Source organism: Ambystoma mexicanum, chromosome 1q (assembly GCF_040938575.1).
Source record: "Ambystoma mexicanum isolate Mex_15411 chromosome 1q, UKY_AmexF1_1, whole genome shotgun sequence".
NCBI classification, from domain to species: Eukaryota; Metazoa; Chordata; class Amphibia; order Caudata; family Ambystomatidae; genus Ambystoma; species Ambystoma mexicanum.
The window spans coordinates 388,569,333-388,591,502 of NC_090922.1; the positions used below are offsets into that span (position 1 = coordinate 388,569,333).

The 22,170-nt window shown below is 48.2% G+C and overlaps 1 protein-coding gene across 8 annotated transcripts in view; it reads left to right on the forward strand.

The window, feature by feature from the left end:
* CHD9 (chromodomain helicase DNA binding protein 9) overlaps positions 1-22,170 on the forward strand; it is a 3,201,601-nt gene that overhangs the window by 1,784,354 nt on the left and 1,395,077 nt on the right. For all 8 annotated transcript variants that reach the window (XM_069639531.1, XM_069639523.1, XM_069639522.1 and 5 more), the window contains one exon: positions 7,459-7,654. In XM_069639531.1, coding sequence (XP_069495632.1) covers positions 7,459-7,654 — 196 coding nt within the window. The remainder of the gene's footprint in view (positions 1-7,458; positions 7,655-22,170) is intronic.

Sequence of the window (22,170 nt, forward strand, 5' to 3'; positions counted from 1 at the left end):
CGCTCTCTTCCAGGAAGAGGAAGTGGCATCTGATCACGGCATCACATTGGACGTCGCCGACACAGCGTTCCGGCAAATGGGGAATGTTGTCTGCCTTCGCCAAGGTTGGATGAAAGCCACGAATTTCCGTCAGGAGGTCTAAGCAAAGGTGCTGGACATGCCCTTTGACTGGGAGAATCTGTTTGGGAAGATCATCAATGAGTCCCTCCAGGTCATTAAAACGGAAACACAGCCTGCCCGTTCCCTGGGCACTCTCCAGTAGCACTGCTCGTCTTTTCGCTCCTTCAGGGGAAAGTCCAGCAGGTCTTCAAAAGGTTTCTCCACATCATACCGACAGCCTTCAAGATCCTCAACGCAGGAAGCCTACAGAGGCCATCCCCAGGCATACGGTAGCGGAGGACAGCGTCGCCGGCGCCAAAGCAAGCCTGAACTGACCTGGACGTCGGGCCCCCACTTGTGCACCCCGGTGGGAGAGGTTCGTCAGTGACTGGAGAAAGATCACCACCGAATGATGGGTGCCGGATGCTCTCGCCCAAGGACACATCCTGGAGCTTCAACGCAGGGATCCGCGGATCCCTCTATTTATCCGCGGATCCCTCTAGTTACCCGTCAGGAGCAGCACATCCTCATGGAAGAAGTCCGGGCCATTCTACGAAAAGGGCTATGGAGCTAGTTGCCCAGCAGCTCCGGCGCTCTGCAGTCTATTCCAGATACTTTCTGGTCAGCAGGACGATGGGGCTAGAGGCCCATCCTAGACATACAGCGTCTGAAAAAATGCCTAAAGTCCCAAAAGTTCAGAATGGCCACGTTGCAACACGTGCTCGACCAACTGGAAAAATGAGACTTCTTGATGATGTTGGACCTGGAGGACGCCTACTTCCACGTCCGCATTCACAAGAAAAATCAAAGTTTCTACGTTTCGTGGTGCAGAGACAGCACTACCAGTTCAAGGCTCTACCTTTTGGCTTGAAGTCAGCCCCTAGAGTGTTCACAAAATGCCTGATGCCACTGGCGGCCCATCTACGGCTATAGGGCATACATGTATAGCCGTACCTGGATGACTGGCTGAATCGCGCCTGCTCGCGGGAGCTGGCCGACGGACACATGGAGACGACCGTTTGGCTGCTGGCGGATCTGGGATTCTTCGTCAACTATCGAAAGTCCTACTTAACGCCATCACTGAACGAGCTGTTCCTAGGCGCCAGACTCAATACAGTATCTTGCCTGGTATCTCCCTCGGAGGAGAGGATAGCAGCTATTCAAATAGAGGTGCAATGGGTGTTGTCAGCAAAGACGGCCACAGTGCGGTCCGTCAAGTCGATACTGGGCATGATGTCGTCCTGTATCTACCTCATCCGGCTGTGCGTTTGCAAATGCGACCTCCATAGGAATTCCTGGACGCCCGCTGGATACAGGTGTCCGGAAGCTTCACAGACAAGATCGCTCTCGATGACTGTTGGGCAGAAACCTGTGCAGTTCCCTCTGGGACCACTGCAAAAGATTTAAGACTACAGGTGGTTGGCAGTAATCCCAATTGGTAGCAGTCTGTACCACCCAGATTTACCTGGTAGCTGTGGCTGAGCAGTCAGACTTCTCTCAAGAAGAATTAGGCAGTATACAGAGTATTCACAATAGGTCAAAAGAACAAAGTAGAACAAGCAAACACTGGCCAGAGCTTGGTGTAAAAGAGAGATAATTATTTATTTAAAAAAACACATCTAGTTAAACACACTGGCACTAATGTTAAGCAGTTCAGAAACACGGTCACTAAAAGATAAACACTAACTTCAACGATTATTAGACAAGTCTTGAGTAAGGCAACACTTATTTTCAGACAGCGGTGAGCGCTTAACGAAGATGGCACTCTAATCAATCGGTTAGAAAGGGAGAGAAAGGCAGAGCAAAGATAGAAACAGATCTCAACCCTTTCGAAAGAACACAGTAGGAGAAGAAGGCAGGTTAAAACCGTAAAGTCAAAGTTAACAAGGCCGGACCCACTTTAAGAGGCTCCGGTCGAAATGTGTCCAAGGTCACATGGTTAAAAGTGCCCAAAAGTCTCATAATAGTTTGAGAAGGAGTTGGATCAACAGAAGGGGACCAGTTAGATAGTCAAGGCAGCCAGCCCAGTCCAGAAGGTTAATGGATTATTGTTACCTTGTAGCAATCTTTAGAAAGGGAGGCCTGGCGGACACAGTACCTTAAAATGGTGAGAACGCTCCAGCGGTGGCAGTTGTTCCTGGCAGCGGGTGCAAGTCGGTGCTTCGTCCGGAGGAGGAGAGGATCTCGTCGGGGAGGAAAGCAGGGGTCCGTTGCACTGCCAGGGAAGAAACCAATTAAAAGGAGCGGTCCTTTTATTCGCGGTCCAGTGGTAAGTGGCTATCCGTTTGCCGGGGTGCTTGGCATGGGCAATTCGACCACAAGACGTCCTGGGATGCGAGCAAAGAAGGTAAACTGGTTGTGCCCACCAGTCAGGGGAAGAAGACTCTCCAGCAGGGAGATCTCCTCTGTCGTTGGGAAGTGGTGAGTCGGTTCAGCTGGGCTCCACCGGTGGTGTCGCCGTAGCAGGTCGGCTCAGCTTCTCCCTCGTCGGATTTTCAGATCCTGTGGCGACTTCTGAAGTTCCAGTCCCAAAAGCCCTGCTTTTATGCAGCACACATCTATTCACTCAGCCTAGCTGTCAATCAAACATGCTAAGTGGTGAGCCGGCCGGCTCACCACTTGGGCCATTATCATACAAGAGTGCGACTTGGGTTGCCAAGGCAACTCAGCCCAGGGTGCCTAAACCCCCTCCCACACCCCCTGTGGTACTCAGACAGAGTGGCACCACTTTTGGAGACTTCTGTGGAGAAGCTCGCCAAAAAGTGGAACAAAGGGCTCGACCTTTGGTTTGAAGTTACAGAGGCGAACACAAACGCCATTTTAAAACCGGGTTCTGGCAGAAAATACCAACCAGTGAATTAATATTAAATAAATAAACCAGCGGTATGTTAGAGGCTATGTTAAAAAGTATTATCCTCGAACAATGGGAAAATCCCATAGAGATATATTCGCGGTTGAATATAAAAAGTACTATCCACTGCCACCAGCCAAAACTCGACGAGGGGGGATGGGACAGTGCCCCCTCGAATAACAGACCCAGGGGCAATCAAATTGCCCCTACCAGTACGTCCGCAATATGATGGTTTGTACTGGTTCTGTTAGTAATTTGGGACTAGTAAAGCCAATGGTGACTTTACATGCCCTGGGAGACAGTAGTCAGTCCCAGGGTATGGAGTCGATGGTGGGGGGGTCACTATGACACCCCGGTGTTACTGCACGGAGGGTGCGGTGTAACACACATAGAAAAAACATATGAGACCCTATGGAGTAAAAGACCCTATAGCCCAGGAAACACATTAACATTCAAAGGAACACCACAAATCATGTCCAAGAGTGGGAGAAAAAGAGTCTCACTCTTGGCAGGAGAAAAAGAACTAACTCCAGAAATCCAGCAAAGCTGCTGGGGGACTCACTAGGTTAGGAAATTCAGCCTAAACAGAGAATTCTCCCTAACAATGACGAGTTCCGTCGGGCGAAAAGATGGTGGGACATTGCTCCAAGGCCCGGGATTTAAAAAACACCATTCTCCAGCATGAGGTCTGGCATGGATTCACATGCTCATGAATATTCCCCGTCGTCAGGCCGGGAATCCTCGGTAAAGAAATAATCAGTATCAGTTTTGTTTCTGATCTGTCTTTCTCAGTAGTAACCAATCACTGGTCTCTGGGTCATACTGCCATCAGCCAATGACTGCCCTCTCCCTGGCAGCCATCCTCAGATTTTTACCGCACGCACAAGTGTTGGGAGTCCTCGTATTTAGCTCTCGAGCTTTTGCTGCGTTTTCGCGCTTTTTTCAAACAGAATTTCTCATTTTTTGGTCAAATAGAGCCTCAAGCTCCACCGTTTCTACATCCGATTAACGAGGATCCGTGTCGGATTTTTCTACGCCCCTCAAGGGTGAAGATTTTGTCGAGTTACGCTTCTTGGAGTAGTCCAGGAGTTTCTGCGGCCTACCCGAGCATGGCCCAGGAGAAGGAAAGCTCGACGCCCGGAAAGCTGTTCAGGGTTTGCCCTGGATGCCAGCTGCAGAATGTGTTCAAGGAGAACGAGCACTCGAAATATCTCTACTGCCTTCATGAGGACAAAACGCATGTGGAGAAGGACTGTGCGTTTTGCAGGAACATGTCGGAACGGACCATCAAGGACTGACACCTTCATCTCTCCAACTGGCTGGAAGGAAAGAGCCTGTCAGTTGAGGAGAAGAAGAAGAAGTCCGAGCGGTCCAACAGAAGGCAAAGCACTGCGAGTCAGCGGGATCACCGAACGGTCGGGCTCCTTGGCTGCCAGGCAGGGCGCATCCTCTCCAGCCCCATCAACCACGAGCCAGCGCTCTGGCTCAGGGAAGAGGAAGGCCGAGAACCGGGCGAAGCTTCTGGAGAGGCCCTGGTCGAGCTTGAAGGATCCAGCCGAGGGGGAGCGAGGCGGTGACCCTCCCCCCAAGGTGAAGGCCACAGGCCCGCAGAAGGTGGTAAAGCCCTTGATTCACCCGGCCAAGGCCTCTATCGAGGAAGTCACAGCGGCCCTGGCGCAGCCGGTGGAGACTACACCAGTGGAGATGAACTCGGGGCCCAGAGTCTCCCTGCCTCCCCGGAGGGAAGCCTCTTTCAGACCCATCGAAAAGACCCCGGCGGAAAAAGAGGGGGGGCGGTGGCCATTGTGGACACGGACACAGCATCTGAGGAGGAGCTGGTAGAAGTCTTATAGGGCCTCGACGAGGGCGTCCAAGAGGCCCGTTCCCACGGGAGGGATCCCGACGAAGGGGACGACGAGAGCGACGGCGGCACCGGCGAGGGTCCTAGTGACCCGTCGCTTCCGGAGCCGCAGGACAACTCGGCATGCATTTTGTTGGCAATACAATCCTTATGTTCGGAGATAAGGACGAGATTGCCCTTACCACCGACGGAGGAACCGGTACCAGGCTCAACGGAGGAGCCAGGCCCGGCGGGAAGCCCCCCAAACAAGAGAAGACGGATCCATCCAGCCCCGCCTTTTCAGCCCTCGCAACCTACTCAACCTTTCCCCACGTCCCCTGTTCCTGGGGATGACATGGGAACGGACACGTCCACGACGGGTAACGACGACGACGGCGGTGATGACAGGACGGCGCTCCCATCGCTCCCAGCCCGGGCCTCCCCGCCCGACGCGATCGGATCTTTCCATGCAATGATCACCAGGGCATCCAAGCTTTTCCAGCTCTGCCCTGAAGAGAAGAAGGAAGGTTTCCTTTACCAACGGCGTGAGGCCAAGAGGAAAACAGTCCTCGCTGTGCCTCTGCTGGATGACATCTGGGACGGGGGTCTCACCCTTCTTAAGAACCCGTTTACGACGCCTGCCAAGAGGAATCGGTACGAGAAGTAGTACCAGGTCGCCGACGCGGCCCCTTTGTGCCTTAGGTCACAACCGACCCCTGACTCAGCCGCGGCCAAGAAGAAAGCGGGGGGGCATCGGCCTCAAAGTCAACTTCCCCGCCAAACGGCGAAGGAAAGAAGCAGGACGCAATGGGACGACGAGTTATCTCATCGGCGGAAACAACGATTAAGGCGGCCAACGCCCTTGCGATCGTGACCCGCTATGACAGGGAGTTATGGTACAAGATCGCCCCCCCTGTTGGGGGGCCCTTCTTAGCCGCCCCCGGCCCTTAAACACCGGGCACACCTTCTCCCAACGCATCAGTGCTCCTCTCACGTGCCTCACCGACCAAGAGCGCTGTTGCTCACGCGCTCATTTCATCTCCCCCATGGGCACGACTGCCCATGCACTACCGGCAGTCCTATGCCCAGATTACCCGCTCAGCACCCACCAACCACAGGGTCCCTCATCAACCTTGCGGGTTCAAAACGCATGCATCTCCACGCCACAACGGCCCCACTTTGCTGTACTACACATTGACGCTCCACCGCCCAGTCCCATTCACCATGAAACAAACAGCTAACCAGGCCTTACCACCTCCCAGTTGCACCACCAGTGATCATGGCCAATCCACGCCACTACCAATCCAATCAAATGTACCCACCACAACTATCCCACGGGACCTCCTTTCCAATCCTAATCTAACTCTACTGGTTATTTACAGACCAGGCTAACCAGCCCTGAACTGGTACCCCAACCAAGGCCACCAGCCTGCTCTACCACGAGTCTGCTGCCACCTGATCTTTTGGTAAGCCTTCTCCACCTTGGCTTTCTTATAACCTTCTTGCTGTTACCTACCCAATCTACCAATTGGCACTAATATACTTCTTACTGTTACTCTCTCCCCCTTCTCGTCCCTTGGTACTTTGTCACTTGAATGGAACTCCATGCTTGCCTTCACCAAATTGTCTGTTAACTTTAACATCATGATGAATGTATTTTCTGAACGCCATCCCCAAATCACCACAACTCACCTCACATCACTGCTCTGATAATGTTTGGCTATATATGCTATGTATATTACCTTTTCTCATACAATGATGTCACCACGCCGGATCCCTTCACTCACACCACATCACACCACTCACCATAATCACAGCCTTGATAAAGACTTCGGTTGAAACACGCTTTGGCTGTTTTTTGTTTCACCAACTTGGCACGAAAAAAGATATTATCTATGTTATTAAAACACAAATAAAACCACAACTCACATGACTTAAGGACTGGACTATTACTTTCAGATCTTTTAACGATTGGACTACCAAATCCAGCCAGCGCCCACTACTAACAAAGGTTTGTCACCCCACCAAGTACCACACCAAACGGGAACCCAGGAGTGGCTCCTGAGACAAACCATGTGCCAGGAGGCAGACTAAAAACTACAAACACTAACAGGAGGTGCGCAGAGGACCGGCTATCCCGACATCAATACTCCTCACCCCCCTGAAACTCTAACACCAGTGATGATTCTGGTCTGCTTTACATAAAACCAAAGAGCTTTTTGATAGAATCTAAGCAGTGAATCTAAACAGATACAATCATCAGAAATGCTATTACGGTAAGTAATGCAGGTCATATTGGATGTGGATGGCCGGATAGAATGGTTGTAAAATCGGTCACTCCATTGCGGTCTAAGAGCCATCTGGAGATGTTTCACTGTCCATGTTTTCAACCTGGCCTCGGGTATGGATGGCTGTGCACATGATCCGTTGCCAGTGTTCAGGCATCCGATGATAATTCTACCTATGAAGGTTTGTTTTCTTCTTTGTGTTTAATTTCACATTCCTACTTTATTGCCTTTGCTGTTAATGGTGACTGAGACTCGATTTTGTATTTTAAGATCATATGTTTTGGTAAACACATGTTCTGCACTACTTATAGTACCTGCTGTCTCTGCCCGTGCAATAGATAAACAAATGACAATGATTTTGTTGTTTCTACTCCTTGCAGGTATTCATATGAGAGAATTGATGGAAGAGTACGAGGAAATCTAAGGCAAGCTGCTATCGATCGTTTTAGCAAGCCAGACTCCGATCGGTTTGTGTTTCTTCTTTGTACCAGGGCAGGAGGGCTGGGGATAAATTTGACTGCAGCAGATACCTGTATTATTTTTGATTCTGATTGGAATCCTCAGAACGATCTGCAGGTAAATATGCACTTATTTAGACCTTCTATTTTTATCTGTAAGCTTTAAACGCAGTATTTCCTCTTATGCTTTATTAAACAGAAATGTGTTTTTTCTTTGAAGACTTTTGAGAGTAACACCCTTTGTTTATAATATGCATTGTATGCCATTATATAATAGTTCTAGCTTGTTGTCTGGGGTTATGGGTCGCTGTATTAGTCCCGCTGCAACGGGCTATGACACATTTGCACCCAGCCGCAGGTTCAGTGAACAGCTTTAACGCTCATAAAAAGTGAATAAAATATTCATACATTCCAAAATGGGCACCAAGCAGTGGACGCTTGGCCAACAATCCATTTTCAGATCGGATTAAAGAGTTCCATCTCTCTGCCAGAGTGCTTGCAACAATTTGTTTAGGGTATTGACTCTGTCACCTTCTCTGTGATGCATAAAATGTGACTTATGTTGAATGCTCTGATATAGTTTTACCCGTTTTGTCGGAGGTACTGCAACTGTGTAAATTGGGGAGACCATTGCATTTAAAAGCTTCTTTTGTTTCAATGCTGCTTGATAAATTTATATGTTTTCCTCTTTCGTGCTGTATTAAAACATGCTTAAAAATATAATAATGCAGCTGCCAGTCCATAAAAACCAGCTGTTCCAATCAATGGAGCTCTTCATTTCAACTAGCTGGAATAGATTTTCCCACTCATCCTCTTGGAATGTAGTCAGTCAGTGGTATTTTATTCGGACATTGCATCCATTAACAAAGAGTAAAATCACAACATGACCACAAAATATACAATATCCTTGACACGTTAAAATAACTACAAATAAACCTCACACAAAACCAGATTCCATGACTCCGTCATACTTTATTTTAAAAGCATCCTGGATAGAATTAGCTGCATCAAATACAGCATTTTGTCTATCTATCTATCTATCTATCTATCTATCTATCTATCTATCTATCTATCTATCTATCTATCTATCTATCTATCTATCGACAAAAAAAAAAAGAATTTGTTTGTGGCGGGATTTGTGGCAAAGCGTTGTTCCTTCTACAATTACACTGTTTCTCCAATTTTGCACCACTTTTTGCATAGTTACCTGTTAGGACCCTCCAGACATTACTAGCTACATGACATTTGGACACCACACCCCTTTCCCTGTATTTCAGCACCTTCACACATGAGACGGTTGCCTGAAATCGGGGAAACATCAGTGTGTTCGTAGAAGGAATGGTCCCGACAAAAGGAATGAAACTTGAGGTCCAGGCCCTAGGATGATGGTGTCCAAGATATTTTCACTGCAATGAACCCACCACACCAGGGTGAGGCGACAGGTGGGGAGAGAGCACAGAAGATCCCAGTATGCAGCAGCACACCAACTCTCACCTCCCCCCAACGTTTGCTCCTGGGTGTGTTCGCCAGCCACATTCTCAGTGCAGTTTACTTCAGGGTGCAAAGCACATCTAGCAATAAGTGAATTGCAACAGCAACCTACAGGATCAGTTTTATCATGTCTGTCTACAGAACCGGTTCGGAGAACGACTACTTCGAATGGATTGTGCCCTCCCATGTATTCCTCAACTTTTGATAATGTCTTTCCAGCTTCAGCACCTTCGTAAAAATAAATTCTCGACAGAGGGCGCTGTGTGCTGTCTGGACGAATCAATGTCCCTCGAGGACCTCCGCTTGCCCATAAATGTCATTATTAGTATAAGTAACGCTTTAGCAAAAGTCTATGAGAGGCTCTGATACTTGAATTGCGCTTCTTGATCTCCCCATGCTCACAGCGCGAGCAGGAGGCTGCGGGAGACCCACCCCTTTGATCCTGCTCGTAACCTGATTTGAGCTTCTGAACTGGTGTTACCAACAGCATGAGTGAGAGACTGCGGGAGACCCCGTCCCTTCTGCTTGCGCCCACAACTCGAACTCCGCTTCGAGGACTACCTCCTGGATTACCTTCAAGACCGCACTTTGCCCTGCCATCATTCCTCCTTGTATTCCGGTCCTTCCACTCATCTCTTTCCCCTCTCCCCTTCTCCAAAATCATCACATGACCATGCCTGCAACACCGGCCCCTCGCACTAGACAACAAACAAAATTGCTCTCGCTTTCGGAACCCTCAAAGAGCGATGCCACAATGGAGACAGAGAAAACGCACAAGACAGATCTCAAACTCTGCTCCACAAAGAGCATGCATGAAGAAACCACAGGTCCTGCCTAGCACGGACCAGAAAAAGAAAGTTGCGACACCCTTGAGACACAGAGTAAGCAAATCTGCATAGACAAAAGTGCAGCGAATCCACATCGATACTGACCTCAAAAGGACATGAAATGGATCCAAGAATGAAGACCACCAGTAAAAAACTTGCCATGGAATCACTCCCTTCTTAAGATTCTGAAGTGTCGGAGCCAAACTCTAATCCGGACGACAATCTCCCAATATACGCTTGACGCAAAGCAAACAACAATAACTTGCATTCCAATAAACATTTCATCAGACACTCTCCCAAACTGACCACAATGTATCTACACCAGACTCTTCAACAATAAAAAAAAATTTGAAAGTAAAATACACCAATATACCAAAAGTGATGAATCAGCGGTGGCCTCGCCACATTTTCAAACTACTACTGAAGATATACAACGAGGAAACCAAGCTGAATTGCCCCTGTACCACCAACATGACAAAAAGAGATACCATGATGAGCAAATTGGAATTTGACACAAACAAACAAAGACAGAAAACAACATCACAGCAATTTACAATGCAAAACACCCTACAAGCACCCCTCTCGCGGCACAAAAACAAACAGCATTAAAAGCTAAAGAGTTCTGGCAACAAAACTATGCCACACATCAATTGAAGAACAGCACCAACTGTGATGGCTATGCAACTAATCTGAAAAAACAGTGTGCCACTAGACTTTCCTTCGACATCACAGAGATAGTCAATCATGAGCAACCAGGAAAAGATGCTTTTCCGATCTTTGATCAAGCTAAAAAAAAAAAACAAACACCAATAGAAAGAACAACAATGTGAAGGGGAAAAATAAAAACTGCCCCAAACCATCCAAAAAAGACTCTTGTGCTTTCCTAAGCCATGTGACCCTACCATCAACATCGACCATAGGTCCGACAATGAAAGAGACTAGAATAAGCACTCAAACAAAATCCAAAGATCCTCCACCAACGCATAGATACATAGAAAAAATCAGCAGCCTGAAGACGCAAGAAATAGCTGACAAAGAAATCATGGAACTGCTGATAAATCTATCCACACACGACAAACCTCTCCTCGAAGCACAAACACCAAATAATGCAAACTTCTCCAACAGAACACCCATTCCACCGCTGACGGAATCCCCAGGCGATACTTACTTCATCGCTGTATATTGTCGACGAGTACACAGAAGGAAATATTATAACCAGCAAGAATGAAACCCTCTCTTGTGAAGAAATCTCTGATACAACCAGACACATTTCTAGCAGATTAGCTCAGACTGTGAATCCACATGTTCCCAACCAGAAGATCACCCGCAAGAGTGAAAGCCCGAAAGCTTCTTCTCAAATGGACACAACAACTCGACCATCTGCAACAAAGTCATAAAATTACCAACATTCGTCAATCCGAGAGAAAAAAAGCAAAGCATAGAATCGAGATCTATAGACCAGACCGGATACATGACGACCTAATCCTGAATAGGACAAACATCTTGCGACTGCTTCATGCAATCCCTGCCCTGTGAGGAATCCACTCAGAAGAGATAATAGTTGAATTCCCAGACGACGACAAACCAGAAGACATAATAATTCAATTCAGCTCACACACCATGGTAACGAAAATCATGGAACAAGCCGCACAGATGAAAGTATTCAGCTTCAAATGTCGACCGATCTTCGATACTCCAAATGCCTTAACCAACAAAAACAGAAACACAGAGCCACCGACAAGGACAAGTCATAGAGAAAGAAGATGGGGAAACCATTCAACCGCAGATCACTGTGACCCAATGCAGAAATCGAGATGGGAGAAAAAAAAGCCTGCGACAGGACCGACGCAACAAAATTAACACACAGAGAGAATCCTTACTTGCCAATAACAAGAGCGCTCTCACAAACAATATGAGAAACAAGGAAACAACCACCTACCTATAATGCCAACAGATAGTGCAAACCCGGACGTTCAGCCTGTGTTCCTGAAACATCAGAGGCTCTGCTCACTTGTTTACAAACGAAGAGCAGCAAACTTAGCGAATATTAAATTGTCTGTCTCCAGGAAACCTGGATCTTTGGTCCTCCAATCTGCGACGGATATTTGAGCCACATGACCCCAGCAAAAACAGGAAAAAAAGGATGACCGCAATCCGGCCTCCTCACGCTCTGGAAAATTGAAGCCAATTGTGACCTAATAGAGACATTCTCAACCAACATCTGGTTCCAAATAACCGTTCTTAAGACAAACCAGCGTACAAATCTCAAAATGCTCAAAGAGAAAGATTTGTGCCCCCTAGCCATTCTAAATATCTGCTGGAGCCCGTCACTCCCGTCAGATGAGTTTCCAAGACGAGATATTAACCTATATTGACCTTCTATACACAAAGCATAAACACCTGCAACTAATATGTGGCGATTTCAACTTCCGCTTGTTTCAGAAAAAAGGGGACTAAGATCAATAACGACAACCTGACCCTCAAAGCCAAACTGTGGACAGCAGCTCTAAGGAGGTGAAATCTTATCCTTCTTAATGGAAACACCCAAGGAGACAAACCACCCAAGCCGACCTGGCATAGTGGCAACTTGTGCAGGTACCTCGATTACGTCTACATCTTGCCAAATCTACACCACAACATATCGGAGTTCCCAATCAAAAATGACAAACTGAGCGACCATGTAAAACTCAGAATGAAGTGGACTAGCACACATCAACCCGTGGGAAAGATGGAAAACATGGAAATAACTGTTAAATAGGGTCTTAACGGTCTACGTATACCTGGAGACAAGAGGAGAGGATTAGAAGACACATTCAAAACATCGATGAGAGCCGACAAAGAAAAAATCAACTTTGAGTGGCTATTAAAGCCATATCTTAAGAAAAAAGCCGAGGGCTGTCCCCACAAGATGACTCACGCGCATGCCTACTACGAGAACATTGTGCTTGCCAAAAAAGAAGCAAGAAAATCCATAAGAATAGTGAATAAAACTGCTTCCAGTGACAAAGTGAGAAACATAAAAACCATCAAGCAAAAATACGCAAACTGGCTCAAAAACATCAGAGCAACAATCATCCAAAACGATGCAAAGTCAATACTAAACGCCTTTGACACTAACCGCCTTGAACAAGAGAAACACTAGAGACTTGTGGACAATACTTAACCCGACCCAACCATCTCTAGTTTTAGAGGTCTCTGAAAACGCATGGGCAGACCACTTTCGAACACTATACAACAAAGACTCAGATCAAGTAGACAAAGCTAACACAGATATTGCTAACATCGAACCCTGGTACAAACAATGGGACTACGACGAAATCCTTCTACTCATTAGACGGCTAAACATCTCGAGAACCCCCCGGGCCTGACCGCTTAAGCAACCATACCATCAAAGCACAACCTGAAGCCTGGCAAAATTATGTGTGCACATTTTCAAACTCATCTCGTAAAACAACTGCATATCAAATTCCTGGAAAATAGCAATCATCGTTCCAGTTTTCAAAAAAGGTGAAAGAAACTTACCACAAAACTATAACCCACTGGCGATGCTTGACCTAATTGGAAAGATCTTCGCCACAATTCTGGTAAAAAGATTTAACAAATGGACCAACAAACACAACAAACAAGATTCTCGCCAGACTGGATTTGCAAAAAACACCGGAACCAACATCAATCTGCTAATACTAAACATACTGAAACAAGAATCACTGAGAACCCGAACAAACATCCATGCCATATTTGTAGATCTTGAAATTGCTTTTCGACAGTATCAATAGAGACAAGCTCTGGGCAAAACCTCAAAAACACAACTGTCCCAACGAGCTGCTGGCACCCAACAAAAAGTTAGTGCTAAATTCCTATACGGCAGCAAAACATTACTAAACACACCTCGCAATATGGATCCGTATGGAAGGACTATTCTGGCGCAAAGTATTCTCCTCACCCCCCATCCTTCCCCACACCCAGAATTTGATACGAACTGGGCACCAATCCTTAGATTCTATCAGAAATTGGAACCAACTGGATGTCTACTGAAAGATCATCAACGTTGAATACATCCTGAGAATCAGAATTCTGACTAAAGCTATGGAACCACCTCATACCTTGAAAGATGTCCCTGTAGAACAATACGCGACAATTACCTTAGACTCCACCTCAACATCTTAACCACAAAAGAATACTTGGCGGCTACTAAACAAATAACTAAGGAAGAAAACTTCTGCAGGTTCTGCAAAGTCACTGAACAAACAGACAATTCAACATATTTCAAAAAAGGTAGCAGTCGCTCCTCTCCAGAAAGAACATGGCATGATGACCTGTTCTGAGATGAGTTTGCAGCACACGCTTTATGCTCACTGTCCCTTTCAGAGACGGGAAATATCCTTTTGCATATCAGTCTTTGTCCCGCCCACATGGGCAGTCCAGCACCGAAATGCTATGGCAATTCCTCTCAGAGAGGCACAGCTTCACCTCACTGATGAGGCCCAACAAGGCAGAAACACGTGTATGGGGTTGCTGTTGGTACTCTTGTTCAGAGAGGAATTGCCATAGCATTTCAGTGAATAATAATACGAGTCTTTGTGGCGGTTGCTTAAGATACTCTTACGTCCCGTGCCCTTTTCTCCATACTGTATGGGCGTCCCTTCCAAGGGACGAGAGACGGAACCTTTTTCACCAGAAAAAACATTCTTCCCCTTTAAATTTAGAGGCGTGCAGGGGTGCGGCCCAGGGAGCATGTGCTGCCCTGACTCTGCCCTCTAGCGCCACACCTCAGTACCCTTTTCTGCATCAACAGGAACGGGCCAAATTCACCAGTGCTCCTGGGTTTGGCTTAGGCCATGTAATTCCACGCGCGGATACTTCTTCTCTTTGTCTTTTTTGTCTTGTTTATCATTCAGGTACTCTGTCCTCGGGCGTCAAACTCCTCCCCAGCGCATGTCGACTTCTACAGGGTTCAGCAGGTGTCCATCCTTCAATGGGCTCTTCCCAACTTCAGACCTCAACGCCCTCTGCCTACGTTGCCTTGGCTCAGACCACGGTTGGCAATCATGTTCGGCGTGTGACTCGCTGTCCTCGAAGGCGCTGAAGAACAGACTAGCCAGAGGATCTCAAGAACGTCATGAAACATCAGACCAGACCCAAGGTATGGCCGATATTTTCCATTGCACCCCGCAAGGGAGACTGCTTCCCAGAAACTCTCCCGCGCAGGAGGGACTGGCGAAGTTCTTCGACCAACACGTGCACTGAGGTTGCTTCAGCTACTGGCCCTTGGGTCAAGGGATCCTCAGATCCTCCCGGGCGCAGTGTTGAGGGACCGGAAGGTTCTTTTACCGGGGCAACACCCGAGGGGCTCCGTTCTTGTACCGGCACCAGGGCCGAGGGGCTATGCCCTAATACCAGCAATATGTCCGATGGGGCGCCTAAACGCAGCTCTACCGACCCCCGGGTCAAGGGTGTCACACCTACCGGGCCTAGGCCTGAGGAGCTGTGTAGGCCTTGTGATCCACACGCAAGAGTCTTGGCGGAGGCTGGGCCCAGCGGGTCGAGCAACACGTCACAGGCACTTGGCAGGCAGCTTGACAAAATGGCTGCAGCGCCAGAAAGGGGCACCTGTCGGATGCCATTCCAGGAATTCGGTGAAGGACGAGTGTCAAGGTGAGACTGGCCTCAACCAGGTACGTGGCCTACAGTCTACCCCTCATTTGCGCAGGGCAGCTTTCCTTTGCGTACACTTGGACAGGGTATGCAGCGGCTCCAGCAGCCCTCTACTACCCCGTCGGCACACCCTGTCACCTCTTTGGCCAGTGAGGAGGTGCTCTTTGAGAAGTTACTCGGCCTCATGAAGTCACCTCAGATGGGGGTTATCATCAAAGAAGCCATCAGGGAAGTCCTCCACGCAATGCTAGTGGCACCACAGATGCCTCTGCCGACGCCCCAGGCCCCAGCGCAGCCACCTCCTCCGGCCCTCCAGCCATCGCCTCAGGGGGCTTCACCACAGCCTCTGCCGCCTCCTCAGCCTCCGGCCACGGGCTCTGTACCCCAGCCTCTGGTGATCCTCCAGATCTGCAGGATACGTATGAGGAGGATGATCCGGACACACCATCCTCAGCCAGGGCCTTCCACAAACGTCTTGCTGGTCTGGGGGAGTACCTGGGCCTCCCCCAACCCGAGGTGGAGCAGCCGGCAGAGGGGGTTCTGGCTGAAGTCCTCACGCGACGACCCTCTGCCAAATAGGGGATTCCTATGCAGACCAATGTTTTCTCCCTGGCCAAGAAGGGCTGGCTCAAACCCCACTCGGCCCAGCCGGTCAATCGACACCTGGATGCCAAGTACAGGCAGGTGGAGGAGGATACACTCTTGCAGTCTGCCCATCCTCAGCCACACTCTTCGGTGATCGCTGCAGCATCACTATACTCCAAGCCCCAGTCGTCCTCTGCCTCTTCCTCTGCGGCACTGCTAGGCAAGGAGGAGAAGCTCTTGGAGGCATATGGCAAGAAACTGTATTCCAATGCCTCTTTACATCTACGTCAAGCCAATGCTGATGCAATGCTGGCTGCCGCCAACCAGAGGTAATGGTGGTAAATTACGGACTTCCTCCCGGAACTCCCCACCCAGAGCCATTCACGCTTTAAGGCGGGGCTAGCTGAAGCCAAGCTGGTAGCGCATGACCTCATGGAATCCACAGTGGCTCATATCGATACCTCAGACCGTGCCATCTCTATAGCCATGGACATGAGAAGGACAGCCTGGCTCCGGGCATCAAAGTTCAACCCTGATGTCCAGGAGCGCATCCTAGATCTACCGTTCAGGGGCGGGGGTCCTCTTCCACTCCTCCACGGACTGTCAAGGAGTTCCCCCCTTCTCACCTGAGTTCGATCTTTGCTGGATTTCTTGGTTGATGCCTTCTTGCGGACGGATCGGGTCTTGAATAAGGCTGCACGAGTCTCTTCCGACTCGAGCGTGCGTTCAAAGTTCCGGGATGCAAAGATCCAGGAATCCGGGAAATTTACAGAGTGCGCTACTCAACACACGAGTCCAGGAATCAAGAAAGGAAGGAAAGGGACTAGGAATGGGGTTGGCTGGGAAAGAACCAAGGAAAACAATACCGCGAGCTACGGAGCACACGTCTGGTCGCTACTTCGCAATAGCATTGAGGCGCGGGGAGCCGTGGTCTATTAATAGAACACGCTACGTCCAACGTGTAGAGCAAGGAAGGTGTTTCACAGTGGACGGCCATGTTAGGAGTACAAGGGAGTGTAAGCCCCGTTGAGACAAGGACCAGGAAGTCCAAAAGGGGCATGTTCTGTAGGTCATGACAGCATGCCTCCTCCGAAGACCCGTTCCTCTGGGTTTGCCCGGGTGCATAAGGTAAAATCTTCAGAGCAGTCGATGGGCCTTGAGATTAGAAAGAGGTTCCCAGGTTATTTCACCAGGAGGATATCCTTTCCATTCTACCAGGTATTGAAGCTGACCCCGTTTATACCTGGAGTCACATATTCGGGATACTTCATATTCCAATTGGTTGTCGACCAGCAGAGGAGGAGGTTGGCAGGATTTCCAGGAGTATTGGGTGTAGGGTTTTAATAAGGATGTGTGAAATACTGGGTGGATTTTTTTCCAGGAGTCTGGTAGTCTGATCCGGTATGAAACTGGATTGATAATTTCCTTGATGGGAAATGGACCATAGTACCGAGGGGCAAACTTGTTTGGCCGTAGATGTCGGGGTAGTAATTTCGAGGACAACCAGACTTGATCACCAATTGCATAAGAAGGACCTGGTCTTCTTTTGGAATCTGCATACCTCTTAGTCTGTGTTCTGCCCTTCTCTAAGTTTTCTTTGGCTTCCTGGTGTACGTTGATGAGGGTTTCTATCCAGGAGTTGACAGTAGGTACTGGTGTAGGATGAGGGAGAACAGATGGTAGAACCGATGGATGGAAACCTTGGCTACAATAAAAGGGACTGGTGTTAAGTGCTGAATGATCGGAATTGTTGTAGGCGAATTCAGCCACGGGTATCAGGAGCGGCCAGTCATCCTGAACCTTGGTGGCGAAACATCGAAGATACTGCTCCAGGTTCTGATTAGCACGTTCTGTGGTCCTGTTGGTTTGGGGATGATAACCAGATGAGAGGGCGCGTTGGATTCCCAAAATGCGACAGAGATGTTTCCAGAATTGAGAGACGTATTGAGGTCCTCGATCAGATATGATCTTGTAAGGAAGTCCATGCAAACGGAATATGTGTTCCAAGAAGATTCCAGCAAGCTCGGACGAGGATGTTAGCTTACACAGGGGTGTAAAATGAGCCAAGTCTATGGTAACCATGATGGTCGTGTATCCTCGGGAATGTGGTAATTCCACAATTAAGTCTGCAGCAATGAATTCCCATGGCCTTGTTGGCAGTGTAGGTTGCAGTAGAAGACCCGCCGGTCTCTTGTTTATCATGTTTATTTTGACTACAGATAGTACAAGCTTTGATGTACTGCTTGCTGTCTTTGTATGAGACGGAGGGTGTTGGTTATGCCACGATGTCCGGAGTGAACGGTATCATGACAGAGGTTTATTATTCTTTGTTGTAATTTCTGTGTAGGAATGACCAGTGCATTGTCCTTGAATAAATATCCTTCCTTAACTCTTAGGTTCCATGGATTATTCCTTGAAATATCCTTCCAGAGGTCAGAGGATTGGGTTTGCACTCGAATTTCTTCCAGGGGGTTGACTCCTTGAGCTACAAAGATCGTGTGGGGAAACATCTTAGGATAGGCCCTATCTTCTGTAGCTACATAGTCAGGACATCGAGATAAGGCGTCAGCAACCAGGTTTTGTGATCCAGGAACATGATTGATGTGGAACTGGTACTGGGCAAAGAAGTTGGCCCAACGCGCCTGACGACTGTTCCTACACTCCAATGACTGTAGAATTTGAAGATTCGGATGGTCCGTGCGGACCTGAACTGGATATCTAGCACCCAGAGGTAGATGTCACCATTCAGTGAAGGCTTGGCGGATGGCTAACAGTTCCCTTTCCAGGACAAAGTAATGTGTCTCACTGGGAGTCAGGGTGCGTGAAAGGTAAGCAATGGGGTGTTCCAGTTTATCCTCCAGTTCCTGTTTCAAGACCGCTCCTATGGCGTAGTTAGAGGCATCCGTTTCCACTATTTATGTCGGGTTGGGCCAAGATGGGTCTTGTGTGAACTCTGTCTTTAAAGGTTGGAATGCCTTATCTTGCGGTGTAGACCAGATAAAGGGGGTGTCTATCTTCAAGAGAGCAAGGATCGGCTGAACGATCTCAGAAAAGGTAGAAATGAACTTCCGGTAGAAGTTGGCAAGCCCCAGGAAGGATTGAACTTGTTTCACGGACGTGGGAGCGGGCCATGCCAGTATGGCCTTTACCTTTTGAAGGGCCCATACCAATTCCTTCTGGGCTAAGGATGAATCCTACGTAGTGAACAGAAGTAACGTGAAACAAGCATTTTTCGGGTTTGGCTAAACGTTTGTGTTCACGGAGTCGTAATACTGCCTTTACATGTTCTTCTTTCTTTAGAGGATCCTTGGAAAAGATCAATATGTCGTCCAGATAGACAATGACGAAGAGGAATAACATGTCAGAAAACACCCTATCCATAAAACGTTGAAAAACTGCGGGGGCATTAGCTAGTCCAAAGGGCATGACTAGATATTCACAGTGACCAAAGGGTGTTCTAAAGGCTGTTTTCCATTCGTCTCCTTCCCAGACACGGATCAAATGATAGGCACCCCGGAGATCCAACTTCGTGAATATTACAGCGCCTCTCACAGCTTCCAGGATATCCGAGATCAGGGGCAGTGATCTTTGAGGGAGCATTGATTTAAGCCACGATAATCGAGGCAAGGTCTGAGTTCCTTGGTGTCCTTCTTGGGAACAAAGAACAACGAAGCACCCACTGGAGATTTTTGAGTGTCTTATGGTGGCGTTTTCAAGGTTGGTATCCAGGTATTCTCGGAGGGTCTTTTTCTCTGGTTCAGAAAGGATGAACATTCTGCCGAAGGGAATCACTGCTAAGGGATCTGTATCTATGGCAAAGTCTTCAGGTCTGTGAGGGGGTAAGGCCTGGACTTATGGCAGTTGAAAATACATCAGCATATCCTTGATAGGCCTCTGGGACTTGAATGATATTGGAAACCATGAGAGGTGTTTGCTGGTCTCTTGGTGGTTCTTTAGGGGGTGTCGAGGAGAGATCCAGGAATAGACAGTGGGACATACAAAACTTTGAGCTTAGGAATAGTGATCCTGCTGTCCAATTGATATATGGATTGTGCTTCTGTAACCAGGGCATACCCAATACCATGGGGTAATGAGCTGACTTAATGATGTCGAATGTAATCCGCTCTTGGTGATGGTTTATAGAAAGCTGGATCTCTTTTGTCTGCAGGTTTATGGGTCCTGAAGTGAGGGGTCTTCCGTCGATTGCTTCCACCGGCTGCATGGTGCTTCGTATCTCGTATGGAATATGATGACTAACAACCCAGTCTTGATCAATGAAAATTCCCATAGCTCTGCAGTCTACCAAGGCCAGAATGGGATAGGTCTTATTCTTGGAGGGCGACAGGAAGGCCTGTAGTATCACCAAATTGTTTTGTCCAGGAGACTTCAAGGATGGAATTGATGTGGAGCAAACATCTCTCTCCCGAAGCTCTGCTCCATCTAGGATCGGGAGCTGGCGTTTCCCGAACGCCGCGGAGGGGCTAGAGGACACTCCCTAACCAAGTGTTTGTCTGAGGCACAATACATGCACAACCCCATATGAATCCTTCTCATCCTTTCTTGCGGGGATATAGGTCCACGGAAGGCTCCTATCTGCATGGGTTCTGGTTCAGAGACTGAGCCTGGGTTTGTGTCCGTCTTGGTGGTACTCTCAAAGGACACTTTCGGAGGATTACCTCTGGATTTCTTCTTCTCTGCCTTCCTTTCCTGGATACGGAAATCTATTTGCATGGCAAGGTCCATTAGTGCCTGGAATGAGTTTGGGCGAGCCACTCTGGCCAACTCATCCTTAATCTCCTCATTCAGTCCTCTCCTGAAAAGGGTAAAACTCGCCTCAGGGGACCAATCAGCTTCCTTGACTAATTGCTTGAATCGGGTAACATAGGTGAGCATATCATGGGATCCTTGCTGAAAGTCTAACCGGCGTTCCTGGGCACTATAGACCTGCTCAGGACGGTCAAACATGGTCTTAAGGGCTTGTATGAAGCCATCATAGTCATCTAGGAGAGCATCGCCGGAATTAACGTGGGGCGTAGCCCAGGTTAAGGCATTTCCTGAAAGGTGGGAAATTATGAACCCCACCTTAGCCCTGGGAGTAGAAAAGTAGTAGGGCTTAAAAATAAAGTGGACCAAACATGAATCCAGGAATCCGCAAAGGGTTTTTGTCGACCCATCGTATTTGTCCACTATGCCGCCCAGCAACACACTTTCTTTTGTATTTGTATTTTGTATTTGTTTATTTATATTGCGCAGCCTGCCCACGGGCATCAGGGTGCATGTTTAGAAAGTTGGTTACAGTAAAGTGTTACAGAAGGCAGTTACAGATTACAAATTACAAATTATATATACATAGAACAAAGATATATACATACATTTACAAGGGGAGTCAGTCAGCTCAGTGTGTTAAAGGTAATCGAGTGGGAGCAGCATGCAGCAGGTGTTACAAAAGGGTGGCCGGAGCATCGTCTTGCTCAAAGAGCATCGTCTTGCTCAAAGAGCCATTGTTTTGTTCTGTAGATCGTTGGGTAGGGAATTCCAGAGCTTCGCTGCAAGGACTGGGAAGCTCGAACCTCTGGCAGTCTGAAGCTTGAAACTGGGAATGATGAGTGTGTGTGCTTGTGCAGATCTTAAGGGTCTGGAAGGCTGTGTGTTGGGTGAAGTGCGCTGACAGGTAGGCAAGTGCCGCATTGTTCTGTGCTTTGTGGCTTAGAACAAGAGTTTTAAGGGCGATACGCCGTGAAATGGGGAGCCAATGTATGTTGTGTCTGGTGGATGAGATGTGGGCGCGCCTGGGTTTGTTAAGAGCAGCCCTGATGGCGTTATTCTGGGTTACCTGAAGTTTATCAATGTTTCTTTGGCTCGTTCCGAGGTAAAGGGCGTTACAGTAGTCAATTTTAGAGAAGATGAGGGTTCTGGCGAGGATCGGGCAGTTGTCCATTGTTAAGAAGGGACGGCAAGCAGTGATTAGTTTACACGTATACGCAGATGCTGAGACTACTGAGTTGGTTTGTCTGATGAGAGAGAGGGTGGAGTCTAGGTAAATTCCAAGGGTTTTAGTGACATTGGTGACCTTGAT